General features: G+C 44.2%; 1 protein-coding gene across 1 annotated transcript in view; it reads right to left on the minus strand.

Moving 5' to 3' along the window:
- Positions 1-14,087: 14,087 nt before the first annotated feature.
- LOC115469221 (VIP36-like protein) overlaps positions 14,088-24,812 on the minus strand; it is a 32,074-nt gene continuing 21,349 nt past the window's right edge. Inside the window, exons 4-7 of the mRNA XM_030201650.1 lie at positions 20,349-20,510; positions 19,894-20,008; positions 19,355-19,474; positions 14,088-15,944 (exon numbers count right to left, since the gene is read on the minus strand). Coding sequence (XP_030057510.1) covers positions 15,802-15,944; positions 19,355-19,474; positions 19,894-20,008; positions 20,349-20,510 — 540 coding nt within the window. The 3' untranslated portion in view covers positions 14,088-15,801. The remainder of the gene's footprint in view (positions 15,945-19,354; positions 19,475-19,893; positions 20,009-20,348; positions 20,511-24,812) is intronic.

A 24,812-nucleotide genomic window follows, 5' to 3' on the forward strand; every position in this document is an offset into this window, starting at 1 on the left:
TATTAGCTACTCTCCATTACCCTTTTCCCCATAGTTTTAAAACTTGAAATTCTGCCACGGCATTAACAGATAGTGTCTAGCAACCACAGAAGGGCCCAGTTCAGTCCTCATTCCCACCCACCCCTAGCTCAACTCTTCATTTATAGTCAATTATTCTAAGTAAGACAACAAGAGGGGAACTTTCACTAGAGTCTGAATTACATTTCGTTTCTAAGAAGCAAACCCCAAATAAATTACAAATTACACCAGTCAAAAGGATCATTATATTCATCTGATATCCCTAGTACCTCAAGAAGTTTTAATGAAACAACTCTGTAATACTAAGATGCACTTCTGCTTTGCTTGGGTTAGTTTCCCTGCTTTTCCCTCTTGGCTCCCCTGCTTTCCCTCTTGTTGCTGATTGAAATATTTCAAGTTTTGGTGCTGTTAGGAGCACCTTTGGTAGCTTGGTGCTTAGGAGCACCTGTGGTAGCTTTGTATTGTACTTGCCTGCTTTTCCTTTGTGGCTTCGCTGCTTTCCCTTGTAGTGCTTGGTAGCACTTCTGCTATGTGTTTAGTGTTTAGTAGAACTGCTGTTGGTTCACTGTTAGGAACCGCATGTTAGTTTAGTATTTGGAGCACTTCTGTTGCAAGCTTGTTCAAGTGTAGATTGGCCACTCATTGTTCTGTTCCAGGCACACTTGTTTGTGAGCTGTTATAAAAAGAGGGGAAAGCTCTGGCTAAAACAGAAGCTCTGTACCTGGTTTGAGGGACACCTCTATCCAGCTTCCCCGATTGATGTTGCAGCTCAGATGAAGGCTACAATCCTGTGGTGATGTATGTATACTGCATAAGAGTGTTATGTAATATGTGGGTGCCTATTGATGTGTGAACTGCATAAGAGTGTTATGTAATATGTGTGTGCCTATTGATGTGTGAATAAACAATCTTTAAAGCAATATTCGAACCCTTGATTTGCTACATCAAGGATCCTGGTCCCTGTGTTATCCGGTAAGTCCTGCCGGCCACTCGAACCCAAGGGCTCAACCCTCGGGGGGGGGGGGGGGGGGGGTAGTGGCCAAGTGCAGGTGAAGCTGTACGGACCAGTCCGGTGTGTTCCAGTCCAGTGTCCTCTAGTCCGGGGGATTCCAGTCCAGTGTTCCAGTCCTGTGTCCTCCAGTCCAGGGGATTCCAGTCTGTGTGTTCCGGCTCGCTGGGCGGTGCCTGCAGTCCCTACCGGTGCCAGTGTGCTTGCCCAGCGTTGGTTGGTGGGTTTTGCCTGCTGCTGTCGCTCCTCGTCAGCAGCCCAAGGGCTCACGTTTGCTCCAGAGCCCGGCCCCGCGGGCTCTGAACCTGAGAACCTGACAGATTGCAAAGGCCATGAGCCCGGCAAGAACCCCCGCCCAGCTGACCCAGCTGGGGTCCAGCTCTAGCGTTGTTCTTGATCCTTCTATGACTCTTCGTCAGTATCGTGGTAAACTTTTGTCTCATCCTGTTTTGAAGAAGACCCCGAAACGGCAGCTGAGAGAAAACGTGTCCGGCTGCTCGGGATCGTGGAAAACCCCGTTTTTGACATTGACCCTTTTATCACGCTCTCTGAATATCGCTGCAGCCTTGTCTTGAATCCAGTTTTGTGGGACACTCCTGAAGCTGTCGCTGAGAGGAGACGTCTTGGGAATTCCACGCTCGGGGTCCAGTCCAGTCCCAGCTGCGTGTCCAGTCAAGTCTACAATTCCAGTTCAAGTGGCGCTCCCACTCAAGCCTCGGAGCCTAGTCCAAGGGACGCTCCTGAGTCGCCGACTCCAGTTCAAGTGGCGCTTCCTCTCAAGCCTCCGAGTCCAGTCCGAGGGACGCTGCTGACCGAGCCTCCGATTCCAGTCCGAGGGGGGCTTCTCACTGAGCCTCCGGTGCCAGTCCAGGTGGCACCCCCACGCCAGCCACGGAGTCCAGTCCGAGGGACGCTGACCGAGCCGCCGATTCCAGTCCGAGTGGGGCTGTTAACCGAGTCTCCGAGTCCAGTCCAAGCGGTGGTTCCAGCCAAGTCTCTGAGTCCAGTTCGAGTGGCGCTTCAAACTGAGCTGCCTAGTACCAGTTTGGATCCCAGTTCCAACCCCATTTTTGAGCTGGATCCGTTTCTGACACTCCAGGATTACCGGGTTGCACTGTTGTCTGATCCAGCCCTGAAGAATACTCCTGAAGCTGCAGCGGAGAGAAGGCGTGTCGCTTGGCTTGGGTTCGAAGAAAACCCAGTTTCTGCTATTGATCCTTCTACCAAGCTCTTCTTTTATCGCTTCCAGCTTCTCTCGGATCCAGCCCTGCGGGATACTCCTGAAGCCCAAGCTGAAAGAAGGTGGCTTCCTGATTTTTCCCGCCAAACTTCTGAGTCCAGCCTGAAGGGCTCTGCCCGCCAAGCTTCTGAGTCCACACTGAGTTCCAGCCCAGTGCCTGAGTCTGTTTTGAGTTCCTGCCCAGATGCTAAGTCCAAGCCGAGGCCCAATTCCAGCCAGGTTTGGAGGCCTGTCCGAGCAGCGCTTCTAACCGAGCCTCCAATCCCAGTTCAAGTAGCGCCTCCAGTCAAGCCTCTGAGTCCAGTCCGAGGGACACTTCTAATTGAGCCTCTGATTCCTGTTCAAGTGGCACTTCTGGCCGAGCCTCCGGTCCCAGTTCAAGTGGCATGGCCAGTTAAGCCCCTGAGTCCAATCCAAGGGACATGTCTGACCGAGCCTCCGATGCCAGTTCGAGTGGCCCTGCTAGCCAAGCCGCTGCCAAGTTCCAGTGCCAGCTGAGATCATGAGTCCACGCTCAGTGCTGAGTCTACACCGAGTGCGGAGGCCAGCCGAGATGCCGAATCCACTCCAAGTTCCAGTGCCAGCAGTGATGCTGAGTTCACTCCGAGTGCAGAGTCCAGCCAAGATGCTGTCTGGATCGAGTTGTAGTTCCAGTCAAGATGCTGAGTCTGGATCGAGTTGCAGTCCCAGCCGGGATGCTGAGTCTACACCGAGTTGTAGTTCCAGTCAAGATGCTGAGTCTGGATCGAGTTGCAGTCCCAGCCGGGATGCTGAGTCTACACCGAGTGATAAGTCCACGATGCGTGCTGAGTCTGCACCGAGTGCAGAGCCCAGCCGAGACAATGAGTCCGCAATGAGTGCTGAGTCTGCACCGAGTGCAGAGCCCAGCCGAGACAATGAGTCCGCAATGAGTGCTGAGTCTACACCGAGTGCAGAGCCCAGCCGAAATGCCAAGTCCACGATGAGTGCTGAGTCTGCACCGAGTGCAGAGTCCAGCCGCGATGCTGAATCAGAATTGAGTTGCAGTGCCGGTCAAGATGTTGAGTCCGGTGAGAGTTGCAGTCCCGGCCAAGATGCTGAGTCCGGTGAGAGTTGCCGTCCCGGTCAGGATGCTGAGGCCGGATCAGGTTGCAGTTTCAGGCAAGATGTTGAGTTTACTCAGAGTTCCCATGTCAGCCAAGATGTTGAACTCCTTCTGAGTTCCAGCTCCAGTCAAGAGGCGAGGTCCAGTCCGAAGTCCAGTTCGAGTCCCTGTCTGGCTTCAGATTCCAGGATGGGGGTGGGCTCTAGCCCAGTTCTGGCTGCTACAGTGGAGTGCCAGGAAGTCAAGGAAGTTGTGGACTCCTTCAGGAGAGGGTTCCTGTTGAATTGGACTCCACTTGTTACATCCAAGACTCTGATCCTGCCTAGCAGCCATCCTAAAGAGCCTCGTGGCTGCCAAAGCCACTCTATTTTCCAAGTTCCAGATGTACTTGTTACTTCCTGCCCAGCCGTCCAGATTTATGTTGTGAAACCCATTGGGAGATTTCATCACAGTTACTCATGGAGACCTAAATTTTCTTTGGAGACCTGGAGCTCCCGTGAGGACACGGGAGCCTTGAGGGGGAGGTGCTGTTATGATTGGGGTCAGAACCCCTCTCAAACTTACCTTTTTCCTGGGGGTCAGCTTCTTAGCTGGCTTGTTTCTGTTGTCTGTCCTTTCTGAGCTAGCTCTCTCTCTCTCTATGCTGGCAGCTTCCAGCAGCATGACTCTAATTGTTTCACTTTACTACAGCTGTGTGTGTGGACTGAGTTAGCTTTACCTCTCTTTGGGTGTACTGGCTTCAAGTGCTTCATGGTGCTGCATTGGTGTGAGTTGGGCCTCTCTGGGTTTCAGTGTGCTGTATGCCTAGGTCTGGGGAGTGTGACATCATCTGGGAGGGCCTTGATAAGGAAGTTGTGTTCTTTCTTTCAGGGCCTTTGCAACGTTTGCTTTTGCTACAATTGCTATAGGGCCAGGTCAGTGTTAGTGCAGTGTGCACTTGTGACTTGTATGTGTTTAGCTCCCCTGCTTCCCCTTCTGTGGCTTTAGAAGCTCTTCTGTGCTTGGGGGTTAGTAGCCTTCTGTGTTTGGTGCTTTGGAAGCACTTCTGGTTCTGCTGTGTTTAAAGCACTTCTGCTTTGCTTGTGTTAGTTTCCCTGCTTTCCCTCTTGTTGCTGATTGAAGTATTTCAGGTTTTGGTGCTGTTAGGAGCACCTTTGGTAGCTTCGTGCTTAGGAGCACCTGTGGCAGCTTTGTATTGTACTTTCCTGCTTTCCCTCTTGTTGCTGATAGAAGTGCTTCAGGTTTTGGTGCAGTTAGGAGCACCTTTGGTAGTTTAGTGCTGTAGGAGCTCTGTGATAGCTTGGAGCTTAGGAGCACCTGTGGTAGCTTTGTATTGTACTTTCCTGCTTTTCCTTTGTGGCTTCCCTGCTTTCCCTTGCAGTGCTTGGTAGCACTTCTGATGTGTGTTTATTAGCACTGCTGTTGGTTCACTGTTAGGAACCTCTTGTTAGTTTAGTACTTGTGAGCACTTCTGTTGCAAGCTTGTTCAAGGATCCTGGTCCCTGTGTTATCCGGTAAGTCCTGCCAGCCACTCGAACCCAAGGGCTCAACCCTTGGGGGGGGGGGGGGGGGGGGTTAGTGGCCAAGTGCAGGTGAAGCTGTACGGACCAGTCCGGTGTGTTCCAGTCCTGTGTCCTCCAGTCCGGGGGATTCCAGTCCGTGTGTTCTGGCTCACTGGGCGGTGCCTGCAGTCCCTGCCGGTGCCGGTGTGCTTGCCCAGCGTTGGTTGGTGGGTTTTGCCTGCTGCTGTCGCTCCTCGCCAGCAGCCCAAGGGCTCACGTTTGCTCCAGAGCTCGGCCCCGCGGGCTCTGAACCTGACAACTAGTACTTATTTCTATAGTGCTACTAGTCACATGCAGTGCTACCCACATTATATGCAGCCTAGTCGGCTCAAAATCTAAGGGAGTGTTTTTTGTTTTTTTTTTACCTGGGGCAATGGAAGTGACTTGCCCAGATTCACAAGGAGCTGAAGTGGGAATCAAACCCAGTTCTCCAGGATCTCAGCTCACTGCAATAACATTCAGACTACTCTTCCTAATGGCCAGTGCAGTGAGCTGCTACACAAACTGGCACTGCCAGAAGACAAGGTACATCAAAAATGTTGACCAAATCATGAACCTGTATTGTAGGAAGCAAACCTCAGAGAAAAGGAAAAGGACATATCTGAAAAATCTTATCTGAAGAATTTTCTGTCTCTGTGTCCCTGGTCATAAAGGCAAACTGGACTCAGGGCTAGATGCACTAAACTTAACGAGCCAGCAACCTGGGTTTTAAACTGGTTATAGCCAGTTTAACGTGCAAGTAGTAAACCAGGACATGCACAAAAGGGCATTCTCCTGCCACCGTAGAAGCTAACGAAAACAAAATGCAGATGAGCAAATTAGTATTAAAATGTGTACAATTCATATTACAATGAGATGCACTACCGTTTTCCGATCCCCTTACCGTGGAAAACCTAACGGGAGGTCTGCACCTCTTTGGGGCTGCTGTGAGGGAATCGGAAGAAGGATCTCGACTCCCCAGTGCTTACAACCCACAGAATTTACCTCCTATCCTGCGACCAAGGCAATATCCTAACTGAGGAAATATCCTAACCGCCCCAGTCCACGAGAGACCCTATCCCTGTCCTGCAGAAGGATGTGACCGCCGCTTCTCCTGTTCAGATGAATTAACCCGGCACATCAGGATTCACACGGGCCTATGACCTGCTCTCTTCTTTGTGATCTTCGCAAGCACTTCTCTGCCCCGTGCCCTACTGCCTTCAGGACCACTAGCAGTCGCAGTGGTTTTATTTGTACTCATATCCAAAAACAAGGGAACAAAGAACCAAAAAGAAAACAAATTTAAAGATAGCAAGAGTTTGCTGAGAGCAGTCTCAAGGAGCTGACAGTCAGAGTCTGCCACAGGTGGTCGTGCTGCTTGGACTGTTAAATCTGAAGGCACCCTGAAATGACCACCGCCGGACAGAATCGGGACGTGTGGGGACGTCCAAATCAAAAAAACTATTTGGACATCCCTTTCGATTATGCCTCTCTTCCAGGTCTCTCTCAGCCAATCACAGCGCGTTTTTTTTTTTTTTTTTGGGGGTGACAGGAGACAAGTGAGCACGAGAAAGTTCCCTGGCCATGAGCCCTTCCGTTCCTACGTGCGCTGGTGACAGCACAGACCCAGCTTCTTCCTCCTTCCACCTTGCTTGTAATGAGCCTGTACCTCCCCCTCCCTCCCTCCCCCCTTCTCGCAGCACTAGATAAAAGCTTCTTGTTTGTCGGCTCTGCTGCAGCGCTGACGATCTGTGCTTCTGGATCGATTATGGGGACAACTTAGTTTTTTGAGTGAGAAGACGTCCATAAAGGACATCCTTGGCATGTGCAGAGCAGCCAGCATAACGCTTGGCTGCTCTGCTCATGCGCAGCTGGCCGACTGGCTTGGAAGGAAATCCCATGCAAATGAGCTAGCAGCGACTAGCTCATTTGCGATTTCCTTGATGCATGCCCGTTTCTTACCAATTCGCTAAGGAATCGGGAAGGGCTTTTACGTTTTTCTTAGTGCATCTACCCCTCAATTTCTCAGACTCCAGAATGGAGCTTAAACAGTGCTATTACAGAGGGGCCAAGCACCTGGTAATAGCAAGCCTAATTTCATCAGAGAAAGAACTAGCTCCCTGAGGATCTCACACCAGCAAGGAACCATCCGGAGAAAGAAAGCAAAATAAATGTTATGTGATGAGGTGTGCATTGGAAACAAGAACCTCTGAAAACACTGAATTTCACCTGAGAAGGTATGTATAGAAGCTGAAGTGTCTCTAAAATGTGGAGCAGTAGCCTAGTGGTTAGTGCAGTGGACTTGGATCCTGAGGAACTGCATTTGATTCCCACTGCAGCTCCTTGTGACTCTGGGCAAGTCACTTAACCCTCCATTGCCCCTGGTACAAAATAAGTACCTGAATATATGTAAACCCTTCTCCACTACTGCCCACTCCAGACTTCGCGCCTTCTGTCTCGCTGCACCCTACGCCTGGAATAAACCTCCTGAGCCCCTACGTCTTGCCCCATCCTTGGCCACCTTTAAATCTAGACTGAAAGCCCACCTCTTTAACATTGCTTTTGACTCGTAACCACTTGTAACCACTCGCCTCCACCTACCCTCCTCTCTTCCTTCCCGTTCACATTAATTGATTTGATTTGCTTTCTTTATTTATTTTTTGTCTATTAGATTGTAAGCTCTTTGAGCAGGGACTGTCTTTCTTCTATGTTTGTGCAGCGCTGCGTATGCCTTGTAGCGCTATAGAAATGCTAAATAGTAGTAGTAGTAGAATGTAGTTGCAAAAACCTCAGAAAGGCAGTATATCAAGTCCCATTTCCCTTTCCATAAAATCCTTAGGGGTTAATCACAATTATGCTCCAAAACGAGCTACTGGCATTTTATTATGGTTATCCATTTATTTTGAAATGTAACTGCTCCTAAAGCACTCCACACATCCTAATTGTCAGAGAAGCCTAAAAGTCTTACCAAGTTATTCCACATAACTAAAAGACTGTTCTGGAAGACTCCATCTCCCCCCTCCCTGCCAAAGTTCCAGCCTCATGTGCAGAGCACTGTAAGCTGAGGGACAGTAAATGATTACCATGTAAATCTGAAAATTCTTACTCCATGCATTTACTCACAGGTGCCAAACACTGCAAAATTGAAACAATGCAGTGATAAACTACTGCTCACTTCTGTACAGTTTAAGAATGCAGTGATAAAATAAACCATACCACAGCCAAAGAAGAGGGCGCTTTGGGAGGTTTTGACCTATGCTGTTAATAATTTTAAGTCTTCCACATGAAAAAAGGAAAACTGTTCTCATACTCGAAAGAGGGCAGATGTGCACACTCTCACAATGGCAAAATACTGACACCGTGGGGGAGGGGGGGAGCAAAAAAAAATAAATGCCAGAAAACAACAGCAGAAACTCACCATGCTATCTTCTAACAGAGACTTCAATGGTCTGGGTGTGGGCGAGAGAGGGGAATCAGAGACCTCCGAGATGTACCTCTGCTCCACTTTGTTTTAAAAATTGTATATTTAACAGGAGGACCTAGAGCCAAACAAGGCACTCCTGAACTCAACTGAAAACCAATATATAAACGGAGGGGGGGGGGGGGGGGGGACAGATGCACTAAAAAATCGTTACAGCCCTTCCCCTTACAGATTCCTTGCATTAAGGAAAGGGAATGCAAATGAGCTGCTCGTTGTAGCTCACTTGCATTCTCTATTCTATCGGTAAACACTCGGCCAGTCGAGCATGCGCAGAGCAACCAAGCGTTATGCTGGCTGCTCTGCGCATGCGAAAGACATCCTTAATGGGCGTCCTTCACTCAAAAAACAAAAAACTCACCGGATCCGTTTCAAAGCCTTTCAAAAGTCCCAGAAGCATGGTTAGCTCCCCCCAGGCAGTTGCTCAGACTGCCTGCCTGCCGGGACCAGCTGCAAAGAAAAAAAAAGTAACATCTCCTGCAACTTCTTCGCAGCTCAAACGTCTTGCAGGGTTGCCAGGTTTAAAAAATTTTCCCCGCCCAAAACTGCACAAAATCAAACCCCGCCCCCGATGTCACTAACGTCCCCATCCCCAACGGCATTAACCCTGTCCCCGACGTTGCCTCCGACACCATTAACGTCCCCGACGTCATGTGGCGGCCTCCTGCTATCTCCTCCTGTGTTTATTAAACTTTCTTTGGGAGAATGGGAGGTTGTCTAGCGATGAGGGAGAGGCTGGATAGTGGTGCATTTCCGGGTGAAGCGGTGTAGGTAGGGCGCGGGAGAGATGGCGACCACAGTGGCCACGAGAGGGATGGAGGAGACCGAGGAGAGAGTCCCATAGCCTGACTCATTCCCCACTGCCCCAGCTCCATGTGGCACATTTGCTTCCAGACTGCTGAGCGCGGCGCAAACACAAAAAGCTCCTTCCTAATCACCCCGTATTCTTTGCCCACTTCTCCCTCCCCCCCGTACATAAAATACCTTCTCTCTACATCCATGCAACCTCACAACCCTTCCACGTTTGGGGAGGATCCTACAATCAAGCTACCAGCAAAACGACACACATATACAGTTGACTAACAAGATATCGTACGGGAAAATTACAGACTCTCTCTCGCGCTAAACCCTTGGGGTGGAGGCAGGTCCTGCGAGCTAGTGCCTCAGGCTAGCTCACCGAACGTGGCACGCCGCCTAAACAAAAAATGGTTTGGGTTGGGGAAGAGGAAGAAAAACTACCCAAGTGTTTAGTTAATGCCATACCCGATTTCTCCGAAAGGGAATCAGCACACACACAACTCCGTGATTCAACCTGTTCCAGTCCCGGCGGGGGCCGCTGCTGCAGGCATTTAACAGAAGCCTGCAGCCCGCCTCCGTGGGCCTTCTATTGGTCCAAATTGGACCAATAGAAGCCCCGCGGAAGTGGGCTGCAGGCTGAAGAGGGGAGGGAAATTAGGGAATGCTGGGCTTCTGGACCAATAAAAAACCTGCTGCCCGCCGGGAAAAGCGCCCAAATCCGCACAGCAGCCACGAAAATGCCGCCCAATTTCCCGCAACCCGCAGCTGTCAAAAATTGCCCGCAACCGGTCACGGGAAGCCGCCCAATTGTGCGGGAAACCCGCAGCCCTGGCAACAGGTTTTTGGCAATGCTTCACTCAGCTGAGAGACCTGGAAATCTCTGAGCCAATCACAGCGCGTTTAGCTCGGCTAAACGCGTTGTGATTGGCTCAGGGACTTCCAGGTCTCAGCTAGTGAAGCACTGCCAAAAAAGACGTTATTATTAAGGGGGCCAAAATGGCCATTTTTTTTGAATGGGCACCTATTTTGGTTGCCTCCCCCCCCCCCCCCCCCCTTGCAATAATAAAAACATCTTTTTTGGTAGTGCTTCACCCCAGCTGAGACACCTGGAAGTCCCTGAGCCAATCACAAAGCATTTAACTGAGCTAAACGCGCTGTGATTGGCTCAGAGACCTCCAGGTCTCTCAGCTGGGTGAAGCACTGCCAAAAAACACGTTTTTATTATTGTAAGGGGGGGGGGGGGGGGGGGGGGGAAGGCAGCCAAAATAGGTGCCCATCCCAAAAAAAAAAACCCATCCATTTTGGCCCCCTTAATAATAAAAACATCTTTTTTGGCAGTGCTTCACCCAGCTGAGAGACCTGGAAGTCTCTGAGCCAATCACAGCGCGTTTTGATGGGCTCAGAGACTTCCAGGTCTCTCAGCTTAGTGAAGCACTGCCAAAAAAGACATTTTTATTATTGCAGGGGGGGAAAAGCGGCCAAAATGGGCGGGTTTTTTTTGGATGGGCGTCCTCAACTGCACTGTCCTCTGGATCGTGGTGCATCAGAGTGGGTGAGCAGAGCGGCGTCTTCAGGGGGGGAATGACAGCCAAAATTAAGACGTTTTATTATTGCACTGACGAGCACTTGACTTTTTTCCCCCGATTTTTTTTTTTTTTTTTTACTTTTGTAGCAGTTTTTCAATCCCGCGCAGCCCCAACGAGAGGTACAGACCTCTCGTTAGATTTTCCAGTGTTAAGGCAATCGGAAAAGGTTAGTGCATCTCATTACAATAGGGTTTCTACCCAATTTGCTCATCTGCATTCCGTTTTCATTAGCTGCTACCGTCGTTGGAAAAGTCTTTAGTGCATGCCAGGGTTTACTACTTGCTCGTTAAGTTTAGTGCATCTGGCCCTGGGTCAGGAGGAAAAAGGGAAATGGGACTTGATAAACCGCCTTTCTGAGGTTTTTGCAACTACATTTAAAGCGGTTGACATACATTCAGGTACTTATTTGTACCAGGGGCAATGGAGGGTTAAAGTGACTTGCCCAGAGTCACAAGGAGCTGCAGTGGGAATCAAACTCATTTCCCCAGGATCAAGGTCCACTGCACTAACCACTAGGCTATTCCTCCACTCCCAAAGGCACCCCCCAACTTGACAAAACACAGCAGAAATATTGGTTCAGGAAAAAAAAAACAAGTCCCTCCATGGCCAAGCAAACTCAGAAGGAGAAAGCCTCCATAGAAGGAATTATAGTTCAACTGATTACTAGCTACAAAATAAAGTCGGGGGAGGGGGTATCCGAGAATACTGCCAAAAAACACCCGCCAGAAAGGCAGAGCCTGGATGCTGACAAACTGAGTACAAAACAGAGACTGCAGAACACTGCCAAACCAGAGACTCTCTTTTTTTTTTTTTTTAAACCACAAAAGAGGCAGCTCACCTCCCAGGCACTCAAGGTCCCTAGACAGCACCAGGGGCTGAGGCACAAATACCACTTCCAGAAACAGAAGGGAACCCTTCAGGGCCAAGAAACAAAGCATGGAGAGGAAACGGGGGAGGGACCCTGCCACCCGGGTTTGACACTCCTGAGGCCCAATGTGACTCCCATGGGCAACAGCCTCAGCCCTGGCATAGAAGCAGAAAATTTAGCAGCCAAAATGAATTACAAACCCCGCCGGACCCCAGTAGCCCCCCCCCCCCCCCCCGGTCTAGGAATCCCCAGGGCTACCACACGAGACTGCACAGGCTTGTACCTGTACCACCTGCTAGGAGACTGAGAAATACATACTGAGTCTGGGAGGGACTGGGACTGCACAGCTAATTTTCCACCAAATTCTGTAGTTCTCATTCTCCACGCACCTGCTGGTAGGACTGCTTAACCCATCTGTCTAGGCCAGTCAGGAAGGACGCTAAGGAAATTATTTTTCATTCCCTACCCAGGCAACTGGGATCCCCTAACATGTTTTAGAGTGTTTGGCATCAGTATTTTGATGGGTGAGAAGACAGTTTACAATTTGAATAAATCTGAAGCTTTGCTAGTTATCTTGTTCCTCCACCAATTCCCTCAGGTCATTCCACACACTCATCGCCTTTTCTGTGCTGATACTGAGGGGCAGCATTCTCATGGAAAGGTAGAAAAGTCAGGTTTGCTCAGATGTTATATACTTAGGGATTAATACTAATTATGTGTTGAATTTTTAACCCCAGGTAAAGGGGTTAAAGAATGTATTCTTTTGACTGTGTTACAGGTTAAAGTTGCTGTTAATGATTTTTGACAATTTTCATTCCATCCTTCAGGCCAGATTTTGAAATCATTACAGTTAGTACAAAATCTGGCAGTAAGCACCTGTTAGAGAACGTATCGACTACGCTGGTGACCTGTAAGCTTTTGTATTCAATTTTCTCCATGGTCAAGCAGGATATAATCAGCAATACATATGGATTTGGTATCATTCCGAGGACTGCATACTGGACCATTAGTATGCTCCCTAAATAAACTGGTATATCTCTCCACCTTTACCCATGTAAATAATTGGGCAATATTTTTCCCCTCATACTGTCATCAGAACACACTGGACAGACTTAGATTCCAGATCCCTTGTTATGGGCTACCCTGCAGGATTTCATCCTAACATGGCACCTTTGCTGATGTGCTTGCCAACAACAGGGTCCACTGGTTTGGTTCTTGTTTCCTCAGTGCTATCCCTTCATCCAGCATTTAAGGATAGCCTCCAGGACTAAGGGTATAATAATAGCCCCATTTCTTAGACTGTGAGGTTCTCTAATGAATCAATTTTTTTAGTGAAGAACTTTATGTTTAGAGGTATCACTCTGACCATTCGCTTTTAATCCCACCACTACTTCCTGCCAGAAATTGCTCAGTAGATATTACAAAACAGAATGAACCAGCATTCCTCTGTTTCCACTTTTAATCACATTTGTTTCAAAACATTTAGAAACTGCTGCTCTCTGAAATTTCTATAAAAAACGGACCTCATTCTGGCGACTCACACTGCTATCTTCTTCAGCATTTACAAATCTGTAAAAAGAATGGTATAGGCCAGAGGGAAAGAACAGCATTTAGGGTAATGGGGCATGATTAATCCTGCTGACCCACAGTGAACCTACATTACAGGTAAGCAATTTCATTTACTGTGTTTATTTTGGAGGAGTATCCATAAATTAGGAACAGTTCAACTTGGTTAGGTATCTGATTTCTGAACTTAATTTAAGGTTCTCAGCAATGGCTCATGTAGTTCCTAATCATTCTTGAATGTTTTCTGCAGCAAGACCGTTAGCGTGAAACGAATTGCCTGCAGAAATCAGACTTCCTGATTTTAAGAACCAATTTAAGATCTGCTTCTTCAGCAAGTGTGTGGGAGCAGGGATGTGTTAGGAGTCTTAATGTTGACTATAAATTACATATTTATAGTATGCTTTATATGATTTTTAAAAAAATCATATATTGTAACGGACTTTGAAGTCATATTATGGATGGGACTTAATAAATATACCCCATTACCATTAACTATCAGTTCCCTACGAGCTACGGTTCTTTTCCACGTCTTACTTAGTGAACACTGAAGTAGGTGGTTCCATCTGCACGCCCCCTCTTTTTAACATTGCCCTTTTTTTCTGTTGTTCCACAGATTCCTCTTTTTCTGCTCATGCTTAACAATCGCATCTCTGCACTTCCTCCTTTCACTGACGTGGCAAGAAAAATGTCCCAAGACTCATGCTCTATGGTCTTAGCTATCTTTCTACCTCTTGTATCTCTGATTCCCATCTTCCCTGCTTCTCTTAGCTTTACCAGATATTCTTCCCTGTTCTTTTAGGCAATCTTTGTTTTATCCTTTCCAGCCACTTCCTTTTATTTGCTCTCCTAAAAAAGTTGTAGCATGTATTATGGAACCTTTTAGTTTAGCCCACTTTATACTAAACAAATGTGGTAAGCAGGAATGCCGCTGTGAATAAAAGCAATGAAGATTATCATATGCTGGAACTGAAGTCACGGAGGGTTGGCAGAGATGCAGAAACAGGTCTCTACATGCTGCAGTTTGCTCAAATGGCCCTACAATTCAGGGCTGTCCCTGAGTGGAAAAGAGCAACACATGTATAGGTACACACAAACCTACATCAGAGAGGCAAAAGGACAAGAATAAAAACATCTTGATACATAAACTTAGCAGCTGGTGGTTAAAAACCGGACTCCAGTGTTAAACAATTTCACAGAATCAGCTTTGTGCTTACAGCAGTGTATACAGAACCTGAAAATATTCTCTGTACTTTAAGATCAAACCATCCTCTCACCCCTACCCACATCAATTCAACATACAACCCTATCCCATCTCTCCATAGTAATTCAACATACCAATCCCATCTACTGCCAACATCCCTTCACAGCAATTTTACCCCTCACCTCCTTTGCTCAAAGCATTCCCTCTCTTTTATCATTACTAAACAGCAATTCAGTTCTCCTTCCCTTCTTCAATGATTTCACACCCTTATCCAAGGCTGTCTAAAATTCCAACCATGGGATAACAAACCCTCTCTACAAGCTCTGTTTCAAGTATAGAACAAGAGGTCATATTGTTTTCAGGTTCTCTGAGAAAACTGATATGTCCCTTCTAAGCTGGCAGCTGGAGAGGGTGTGGGGGGAGGGGGAGGGAAGGCCAGATGGCCAATAGGACCACAGCCCTGTTTCTCAATCACCATTTTATCTTAAGAGAATCACTCATTTCATCCCATTTTGGGCACATATTCATAGTGATAGGCAGGGAAGGCTGTTTTATATATCCCTAGCTCTGTATGGTAAGGAAGGGATGGTTATGGATAAAAGGTTGAGTTATGGAACACTGATGAACAGGTACAGATGTTTATAGAGCCCTGGGTATGGCTAAGGACTCATGAATTCCCAACAATGATAGAATGATAATTAAGGGAGGCTACTTATGGATCCAGGTATAAAAGTCAGAATGGGAGTATTTTTAAATACAAAACTGTAGGGGAGAGATAACTACTGTATTATAAAACAACAATGAACAGTATGGGATATTTAAGTATTTTTAACCCCAATTGATGAGAAAGGAAAGCTGCTTAATAATGATAACAAAGACACACTGAAAGCTCTTGTGTGCAGGACTTGTCCATTGAGTGATCAGAATTATCATGCAGACTTACACTGCATGCTGATATATCAGCTTCCAAGATGAATACTACTAGCAAAATCTCAGCCTCCCCCCCAAAATTCATGAAAAATATAAGTTCCCTTCCCCAACCTCTCTTATATTAATGATTTCTGTTTCCATTTAAAAAGAGGGTATTCTCCCAGTGGCTCATATACCAGAAGTCTAGGTTCCCGTGCACACTCCAACAACCATGAGAATTCTGTTGAGAGATACCCCTTTTCTCTAGCATCCCCATCATACAGTCCTCTCCTCTTCCAGGTTAATATCACCAGCAATCAGATCATAAAGAGGCGCATTGTCTTCTTGCTCCCAGAGCATAAACCCAGCAACCTCTTACACTCCTCCAGTGAGCTTGACGCTAGTTCCATAGGGCAGAAACAGTAGTCATATGACAGTGAAGTGTCCAGGTATGGCCTATGACCAATACACAGTGATGCAATCAAAGGAAGCTTGGATTCCTCTCAGTAGAAGTGTTTCCTAGTTTTCTCCTGCCACTTGTTGTAGAGGATGGCGCCAATAACTCCAGCAAATACGATGCCCACCAGCGAGAAGAAAATGATCAGGAAGAGGGCAAAGCCACTCATGGGCTCTGATGGTGTCTCTACTGCACAGCACAGTAACAGAAAAGAGTAGAGGTCAAATACAACAATCGGGCTATATTTCTACAATCAACTCTACAAAATAGCTCTTTTCCACCCACTCTCCTGAGAACAAGCAAGAACACAGTAAAAGTATTATTTCAAAAAAAAAAAAAAAAAAGGAAAGAAAGAAAACAATTGTAACTTGATAAACAAAGCAATATATAAAATGTATTAATACATCATCCATAGCAACCAATATTTTTGGATCCTATCAGTCTAGACGTTCATAAAGGTAAATATAATGAACACATACCTTGTGATGGCTCTAAATACCATTATTTGGATCTCTTGACACAGACCAGTTTCATTGTACCATTCACTGGCATCCACCCAATTACAATGCAAAGATGTAAATATATAATTTAACACATGCATGTATATGCAACATAAATTGTGAAACATACAAATAATCCAACTGTCAACCTGTAGTCTGTGTAAGTACTCTCTTTGTGCTGTTTACATATATCCACAGTAACTTGAGACAGAAATCCCACTGGTTACATTTACATCACTAATGCCATAGAAACTAAGCAGCATGAGGCCCCAAGAGAACGGAAGCACAAAGCCCAATAGAACCTTATTCAGTGCTATGGTAACCCCTTAATACCAGGTACAATGCCAGACCTGGTTTAATTTATTTTTTTATTTATAGTTTATTCATTTGAAAACCAGATAACAAGTATGAACCCTCAAACATTCAGCAACCTATGACATACTGTGACTTCTGTAAGAGGCAAGGATGCACATCAGCAAAGAAGACCCCCACCCCCACCCCCACTCTACCCCTGCCCAGGGTTCAAATACCACCACCCAGCCTTAATAAAAAAAAAAAGTCACAAAGAGTGTGTGTGAAACAATCGGTCATTCAAGGTTACTAGACCTGGCTCAATTTAGATTATGCTTTTATTAAATGATAATTTTGTGCATTTCCACAAACTCACATCAATGAGTTACTCTCCTGTAATAGCTCTTTACTGTAATTCTTCACTATGGAAATCCACTTCATTCAGAAGGATAACACAGATACACATGTGCAATCATGTGAAGTCAAGTGGTGTACTAAATTAGAATCTAGCTTGTCATTTTAATTTTAGAATGATCAAGGAGAGAAAACAATCAAAAAGGACTAAAGCAGGTAAGTCTCAGACCACTAGGAAGTCAGGGGGAAAATATGGATATTTCAATCAATGACATTGAGGTGTATTTTCAAAGCACTTAAATTCCATATAATATCCTATAGAACTTTGTAAGTCTAAGAAGTCCTTTTACTAAGGTACATTTCCACCTTTAGCTAAAACATCTAGAAATGCTACACAATATTTACTGTAGACTGCAGAAATCAAATGGAAGACAATATTAAATACATAACTGAAGACTGACAATTAGACTGACAAAACAAAAGAAATGATTTCTATATTATGTTCTCTGTACATGCACCTAGGGCACCCATTCCTAACATAGTCCTTGGGGCACACCTAGTACATATAAAGTACATAACTGTTGCCACACTGGGGACAGACTGAAGGTCCATCAAGCCCAGAATCCTGTTTCCAACAGTGACCAATCCAGGTCACTTACTAGTGAGAATTGCAGTTAATGCTCGAGCAAAATATGGTAAACTAATATATGCAAAAAAGTGCTCAAGCTCAAAACGTTCAAAGTAGCTCAAATACACTAGGCCTCTGGTTTTAAACACCGTTATTAAGCATTTATCAATATAACAAGTGTTTAATAACTGCTTAATAACAGTGTTAAAAACCAGAGGCCTAGTGTCCCTGGTTTCTGAGGGCTTTTCTCCAAACAGTATTTGAACCAATCCAGGTCACCCATCAGGTTTTCAGGATAATAATCATGAGATAAATTTTGCATATATTGCTTCAACTGCATGCAAATCTAACTCATGAATATTCATTATGGACATCCTAAAAACCTATTGGGATGAGGTGTGCCCGGAGGACTGGGTTGGGAATGGCTGACCTAGGGGGACATCAGGTGAATTCCTACAATGAAACTGGTCTCAAATAGATGTTCAACAACTGCTGTTTATAGCTGCTGTATAGACATAAAATCATGTTTTACCTTTTTCAAGATGAAGGTCCAGAATGCAGGTTATTATGGGTACATATATTGCTTGCTATATTGATAAAATGAATTTTGAGCTCCAGGGTAGACTTCTTTGACTTTTCAGACAACTTGGGTGGATGCCTTGATCACCAACCATCTTTTTATACTTTATAATCATTTCTTTTTCTTTTCACAACCCATATTGGCATAATTTCCTGAATTCCAAGAATAAGCCTGTTCCCCCTTCCCCCAATAAAAAACATGCAATAATCCCCAACATAATCCACAACCTAGAATGTGCAAAATAACCCAGCACAAACCATGGCCCAAAATGCACATCATGGAGATGTGTAGCACCCCTGGCATCAGTGTATGCCAAGGTCCAGGATACACACTGCACTGGCTATCTCGTCATCAGAATATACTACCACCTAAGAGGCATACACCCACTCCCACAAGTGCAAGTCACATTCCAGGACATGCCATGCCTCCTTCCTAGGGAAAACAGTGTCCTCTCCTCCCCAGTATAACACAAGACTATCTCTACTTCAGAAAGCAGGTGAAAGCTTGGCTTTTCACCCAGGCCTTTAAAGGAAGAACTAACTTGCTAGTCATATATTCACACACACACAAGGAGCGACAGCAGCTGCACACACTACAGCAGGGCATGTTTATCCACTCCTACCTAATACTCAAGCACCTTTCTGACTTCATGTGCAACTTTATTCAATTAGTCCACTTATTTTCTAACTCCTGTTACCCTATCTTATCTAGCTGAATGTTGTACCTTTGCTTACACCCTATGCTGTCTATTACACCCCACTCTTTACTAAGCCACGCAGCAATGCCGACAAAGCCTATATAAAGTGAATGGGCTGTGTCGGCGCTAGCGCGGCTTAGTGAACAGAAAGTGGGGGGAAATGTTTTATTGCACATTGTGTTGACATTGTAATGTAGGATACTATACCATACTTTGTATTGTTATTTGAATATTTTTACTGCTGTAATTGTCTATTGCTTATGGTTCACTTATTACTACCTTGAGTGAATTCCTTCAAAAAGGCGGTAAGTAAATCCTAATAAATAAGTCAGTCACCACCCATGATTCACACTGCTCCCACTTCCCTCAGCAAAAAGGACCACCCACGATATATGCACTCACTAGCCCTCAACACAAACTCATTCACCCTCTTAGCAGGCAAGGTCTTCTCTTAGCTTTATTTCCTCAGGAGATAATGCTAATCTCAAAATAGCCCATACTCCTCCCCCCCCCCCCCCCCCCCAAACTTCCTAGGTCCTGGGTCTTTACCTCCTGGCAGTTTCATGTTGTCTACAGTGGGAATGAAGACCTCTTTCTCTGCTAACTTCTCAGAAGGTGTCCGTTCCACCGTCAGCTGGTACAGTTTCAGAGAGATTATATCATGGTTATCTGGGAGATAAGAAGGGCAAACTACTTAACAGATGTTATACTCAATGACTTTCTAGCTATCATCTAAGGGCTAGTCTATAAGAGTCAAAAATGTAAAGGCAGCATCTTCAGCTGCCAAGGACAATGGTATAGGCTTGACTTGCAAGGATGATATGGATATCTATTTGCAGAAACAGAATCATCTAGCTGCAATTGAGGACACTTCTGCTTCAAGGGAACACATGATGAGGCCTTTAAGACACTTCCTGACCACTCAGTCTGATGCATGTATCACCAGCGATGTACACACACACAGGTATATTTACCTCTCAAATATGCATATGGGGAGAAGTGATCAGAACCATTCAAGACTATATATAAAGCTTCTCATATAAGGGTTTGAGATATATAGATAAGTTGGTAGTGCTTCCTCACAATACCTGACAGGTCACCAGTCACTGATGAGGTCCCAAAGAAGTAGCCTCTTGGCAGATGGACTCCAGGAAAATCAAGGCAGTCTCTCCACTCCTGCTTCCCATCAATGTCGATCATAATCTGAATTACAATGGGGGGGGGGAGGGTATATAGTATTTAAAAAAAAAAAAAAAGTGTATAAGCAGACTATATACAGGGAAAAATACTGCAAAAAACAGAAGACATTTTTACTTGGCAATGTAGTAGACCTGCCTGGCACCACAGAAGCACTGCTGTAAGAAAGCTCAAGCTACTGCAGGCTCAGCACTGCTGTGTGACTATTTCCTGACTGCAGGAGGATTCCCCATCACCAAACTTGATAAAACATGAACTTTACAGCGTTTTTTTTTCCAGGTGAGGCAGCAACAAAGGCGAGGGATTTGTGAGTGTACATCAAAAAGATATGGCAGCACATACTCACAGTAAGTCTGCGTTTCACATAGCGTATCACCAAGAAAGTATCATGGTCAAGATTTCGCACCATGGCAGTGCAGCCTCCAAGCTCTGTGGGCCTGCCATCCCTGCTATGGTCATATGCCAGCGAGCCATTATTCACCATGGCTGAAATATATGGAAAGATTCGCTGTGGAAGAATGACAGGTTTCAGAGGTTATGTTTGCATTACCAATGCTAACTACATGATCAAGAGAGACTCAATGTAGACAGCAAGAAAAGCAGCACTGAATTATAGAAGAGATGCCAAATTTGTACACTGAAAACCAATCATTATAAGTTCTAATCACGCAGGCTCTGAGTCACTTCTTGATTCACTCTTTATTAATATTTAAACATTCATATAGAACTACCTTATGACAGAAAATGCAAGAATCAAAAACAATTCAAAAGAAGAAGTATATTAACATAAAAACAAATCAGCTCTACATGTAATTGGCCTAGGCTAAATGTTGGCCAACAGCCAAAATTTAACCAAAGGGAAATTAAACAAAAGTTGCACAGCTGGGGCGAGATCCGAATGCAGTACATACAGAGAGGTTCCAAAGAGGGCATACAAGAAAAGCCAAGAGTATCAAATGCAAGTTCAGTCTGGAGGACTGGTGGCGTTTGTCTGGATAAAGGAGAAGAGCAAGCAATAGCCATGGAAGCATTAGCTACTTGGGGAAAAATTTTAGAGCCATGGAAGGGTGGGGACCAGGATTTGGTCACCAGAGGATGAGCTGTCACTGGGGCTATGTGATCCATAGAGAATATTGCTGCTTGTGAAGAGGTACAAGACGTGTAATTTTATATGCAGTGGCACAGCCAGAACATATGAAGTTCCCAGCTATGGTAACTTGTGCAAACGTTTAGACAAAATAGCCTTTGCCATGTGCTTCATTTGATCATGCAGCAAACCTTCACACTAAAACAACCAGTAACCCGCATAAGTGTCACTGCTTAGTGCATCAGCTTTCTTTTTTTCTTTTGAGAAGACCTAGCAACATGACAAGTCACATGACAGTACAGATGCATACAACATTTTATTCGTTGCTTTGATTATAACAACAAAAACTTAGGGACCTAGTTATGATGCAACTCCAAAATGAAATGAAATGAACAATCAGGGTAGCACCAATTCCTCTTTAGACCTTTCCGGCCTGGCAGATAAGTCCAAATTATCAAAAGATAGCTGTTAAGTCCTAGCTCTTTGAGTTCAAAGAAAAACAGTATCCCTCCAACCCCATCCTTCCTTTTGATGGGTGGAAAACATATTATAAAGAGTAAGACCTTACAAGGCGCCTTTGTGATATAAGCAGGCAATGGGATGAATTTTCAGGAGACACTAACTGTAAAGCTATGCACACATCTATGTACTACAAAACCACTCCAGTTTGAAAACACTAGATACATATAAATCTGATCATTGAGAGGTTCTGCATCTGAACAGATGTTTAAGCCTACCTTTTACAAAATCAGGCTAAATACTAAATTTATGCTGGTTATAAACTTATATGCATAACTTTAGAAGGCTAAAAATCCTAAAACTAACCTGTTTAAAAAGGCATACCCTACCAATCCAACATAAATGCCTGATCTCTGCAACACAACAAAACTAAAGTATGTAATGGACATAACACAACTCTTTCGTTGTACGATTCCCTAATGTGGCTGTGCCACATGAACTTTAGTTTACCACAATATCACTTTGTATTTGTTTACACCGGGGTCTGCAAACGCCTCTCCGGTACTATGTAAGCCACATTGAGCCTACAAATAGGTGGGAAAATGTGGGATACAAATGTAACAAATAATAATAATAAGTACAAACAGTCAGTTGCACTTGTTTTAAATGCTGAAGTTCCAAATAAACTTTAGAAAAATTGACCAAATAAGTTATGGCCTGAAGGAAAAAAAAAAAAGAGGTGGTGGTGGTAATTTTAAAGTTATAATAACTGAAGTTTTGATTCTATGCATGTATTAAATTTTGGATGCTTACATATTAAAAGAAAGTCATCTCTGAATTGTGAGGGTAATATTGTCTACATCATGGGTGGGCAAGCACAATCCTCGAGGGCTACAAGCCAGTCAGGTTTTCAAGGAATGTATGAATATGTATGAGATCTATTTGCATACAATTGAACCAATACATGCAAATCAATCTCATGCATATTGATTGTGGAAATCTTGATGACTGTGGTTGCCCATCCCTGCCAATAGGTCATATATTTTGTATTATCTTTTGAACTGGTGATGAATTGTTTAAAATTTATCAGTTTTAAAACCTAGCTCTTTGAGTTCAAAGAAAAACAGTGAGTCTTCCAACCTGTCCTAATAGCTAGCATTATTTATTTCTAATTGTTGCTTTGATACTATGCACTTTTACAAATGCCTCAACTATAAACTAGGAGGAAAGACTGTGTAAAGGTCCCTTATATCCCAGTATCTGCTTTTTTATATATAGCTTGTCAGTATTGTTACTGAGATGTATAGACAAAGAAGAGATCTACAGATGAAACTCTGCATCCCTATGGCTGCTCTCTTTGAACTGTCAGACCTAGAGGCAACAGGTTCTGTGACCCTGTGCCCATCCACCCAAGCCCTCCAGCGTTCGAGGCAAAAGGCTCCATATGCCTGTGCCCTCCTCCCCCGAGCCTCCCAGTCCTAGCAATGACTGGATCTATATCCTTATGCCTATTCTCAAATATCTAATCCCTCCTACACGCATATCTACAGAAATGCTGTATAAACATGAATATGAATGTGGTGGTATTATACAATACAGCAAACACCCACAGAAGGTGAACTCTCCACAGGAAAACCAATGAAAGGCAAAACACACAGTGGATCCAAAAAAGTCCTCTCACAATGAGTGTCTTCCTGAACAAGGTCTTTATTGACAGTAGCAGAAATGACCCGACACGTGACGTGTTTCGGCCGTGAGGCCTGCGTCAGGGGTCTATAAAATAATATAATATACAAAGACATGCATAAAAATACAATTATAATTAAAAACATGAATAAAAACTTGAACATCCATATACAATTTCTTGTACAAATTTAGACAAATAAAACATCAGAATGAAAGATGCAAAGTATATATAATAAAAATATATGATAAAAATATAAGAGTATATGACTTTAAAAGAATAAAGAATATTGAATTATGTAAAGATATGAAATTATACCACATAGAGATAATGAGGACAAGGCATGGAATAAAATACACAACATAATAAAGTATAAATATAGAGGACATACCTAGTATTATCTGTAGAAAAAAATACCTTGTAGATCAGATGAAAAAAAGCACTAAAGCTGCTAACAACGATATCTATAATAAATATGTAAACGAAGGCATAAATCACTACATACTCTCCATACATACATATACAACAAAATGAAATGATACTGAAAAAAGTGAAACATAGAATATATGGACAGGGATCCCAAAAAATTGTTTTGATGATGGAGAATAATGAAGAAGACCACATGGGTATGAAAATAAGAATAAAAAAATGAAAATGAAAACAAGGCACGGCTGCCAAATGAATCAGCAAATGTCAAAGGTGATGAACCATAAAATGATAAGGATGGGAGAAACAGAAAAAAGAATTGCCTGATATTACTGTGAAAAATAGCATATATTAAAAAGAAGACCATAAACTACTAAGAAAAATGGACCATAACATAGGGGAACCACCTAACTGAAAAATAATATTACCTTTGCAAAAGTGCATAAAGAACCACATAACATGCTGGCAGAGTACACCTGAAGGCCATGTTTAGACGATACTGTCACCATGAAAAATATAAAATAAGAGTCAGCAAAAGTATATTGGCATGTAAAGATAAATAAAGCTGTGCCCACAGGGATGATGACATAAATATCCTCAGTGTAAATCAAAAAGGGGGCAAAATTACAAATAAAAGGTAAATGCCAATCGAAATGAGAAAAAATAAATAAGAAAAAATAATGGGTGTGGGGCATGCTATAAGTTATTACAGCAGCCAGCATAGCTATCAGCAATACAACGCGATCGAGCCATGAAAGCGCCAAAGTTAATACTGAGTACTGAAAAGTACGCTACTTTATGTAAGGCACCATGCTAAACTCAATAACTGCACTAAATCAGCACTAATTTAAGTGAAGACTTAATGAAAGTTGGAAAGGCAGAGGAGAAATCGAAAAAAAATGCTTATCATACACAAGAACCCGTTAATACATATGAGAGCATATGAAGACAATATGAAACAATACTATCAACACGGAATATTGAAAAAAATGAGTCTAAAAATGTATATTAACATCTAAAAATATCTAAAACTGTGCCCAAGGGAATATTGACGTAGCTCCCCTAGGTGTAAATCAAAAAAGGGGGGATTATTGCAGATAAAATATATAACAATGAAAATGAATGGAATAGTCGGTGTGGGGCATGCTATAAAC

The sequence above is a fragment of the Microcaecilia unicolor genome, chromosome 4 (assembly GCF_901765095.1).
Source record: "Microcaecilia unicolor chromosome 4, aMicUni1.1, whole genome shotgun sequence".
NCBI classification, from domain to species: Eukaryota; Metazoa; Chordata; class Amphibia; order Gymnophiona; family Siphonopidae; genus Microcaecilia; species Microcaecilia unicolor.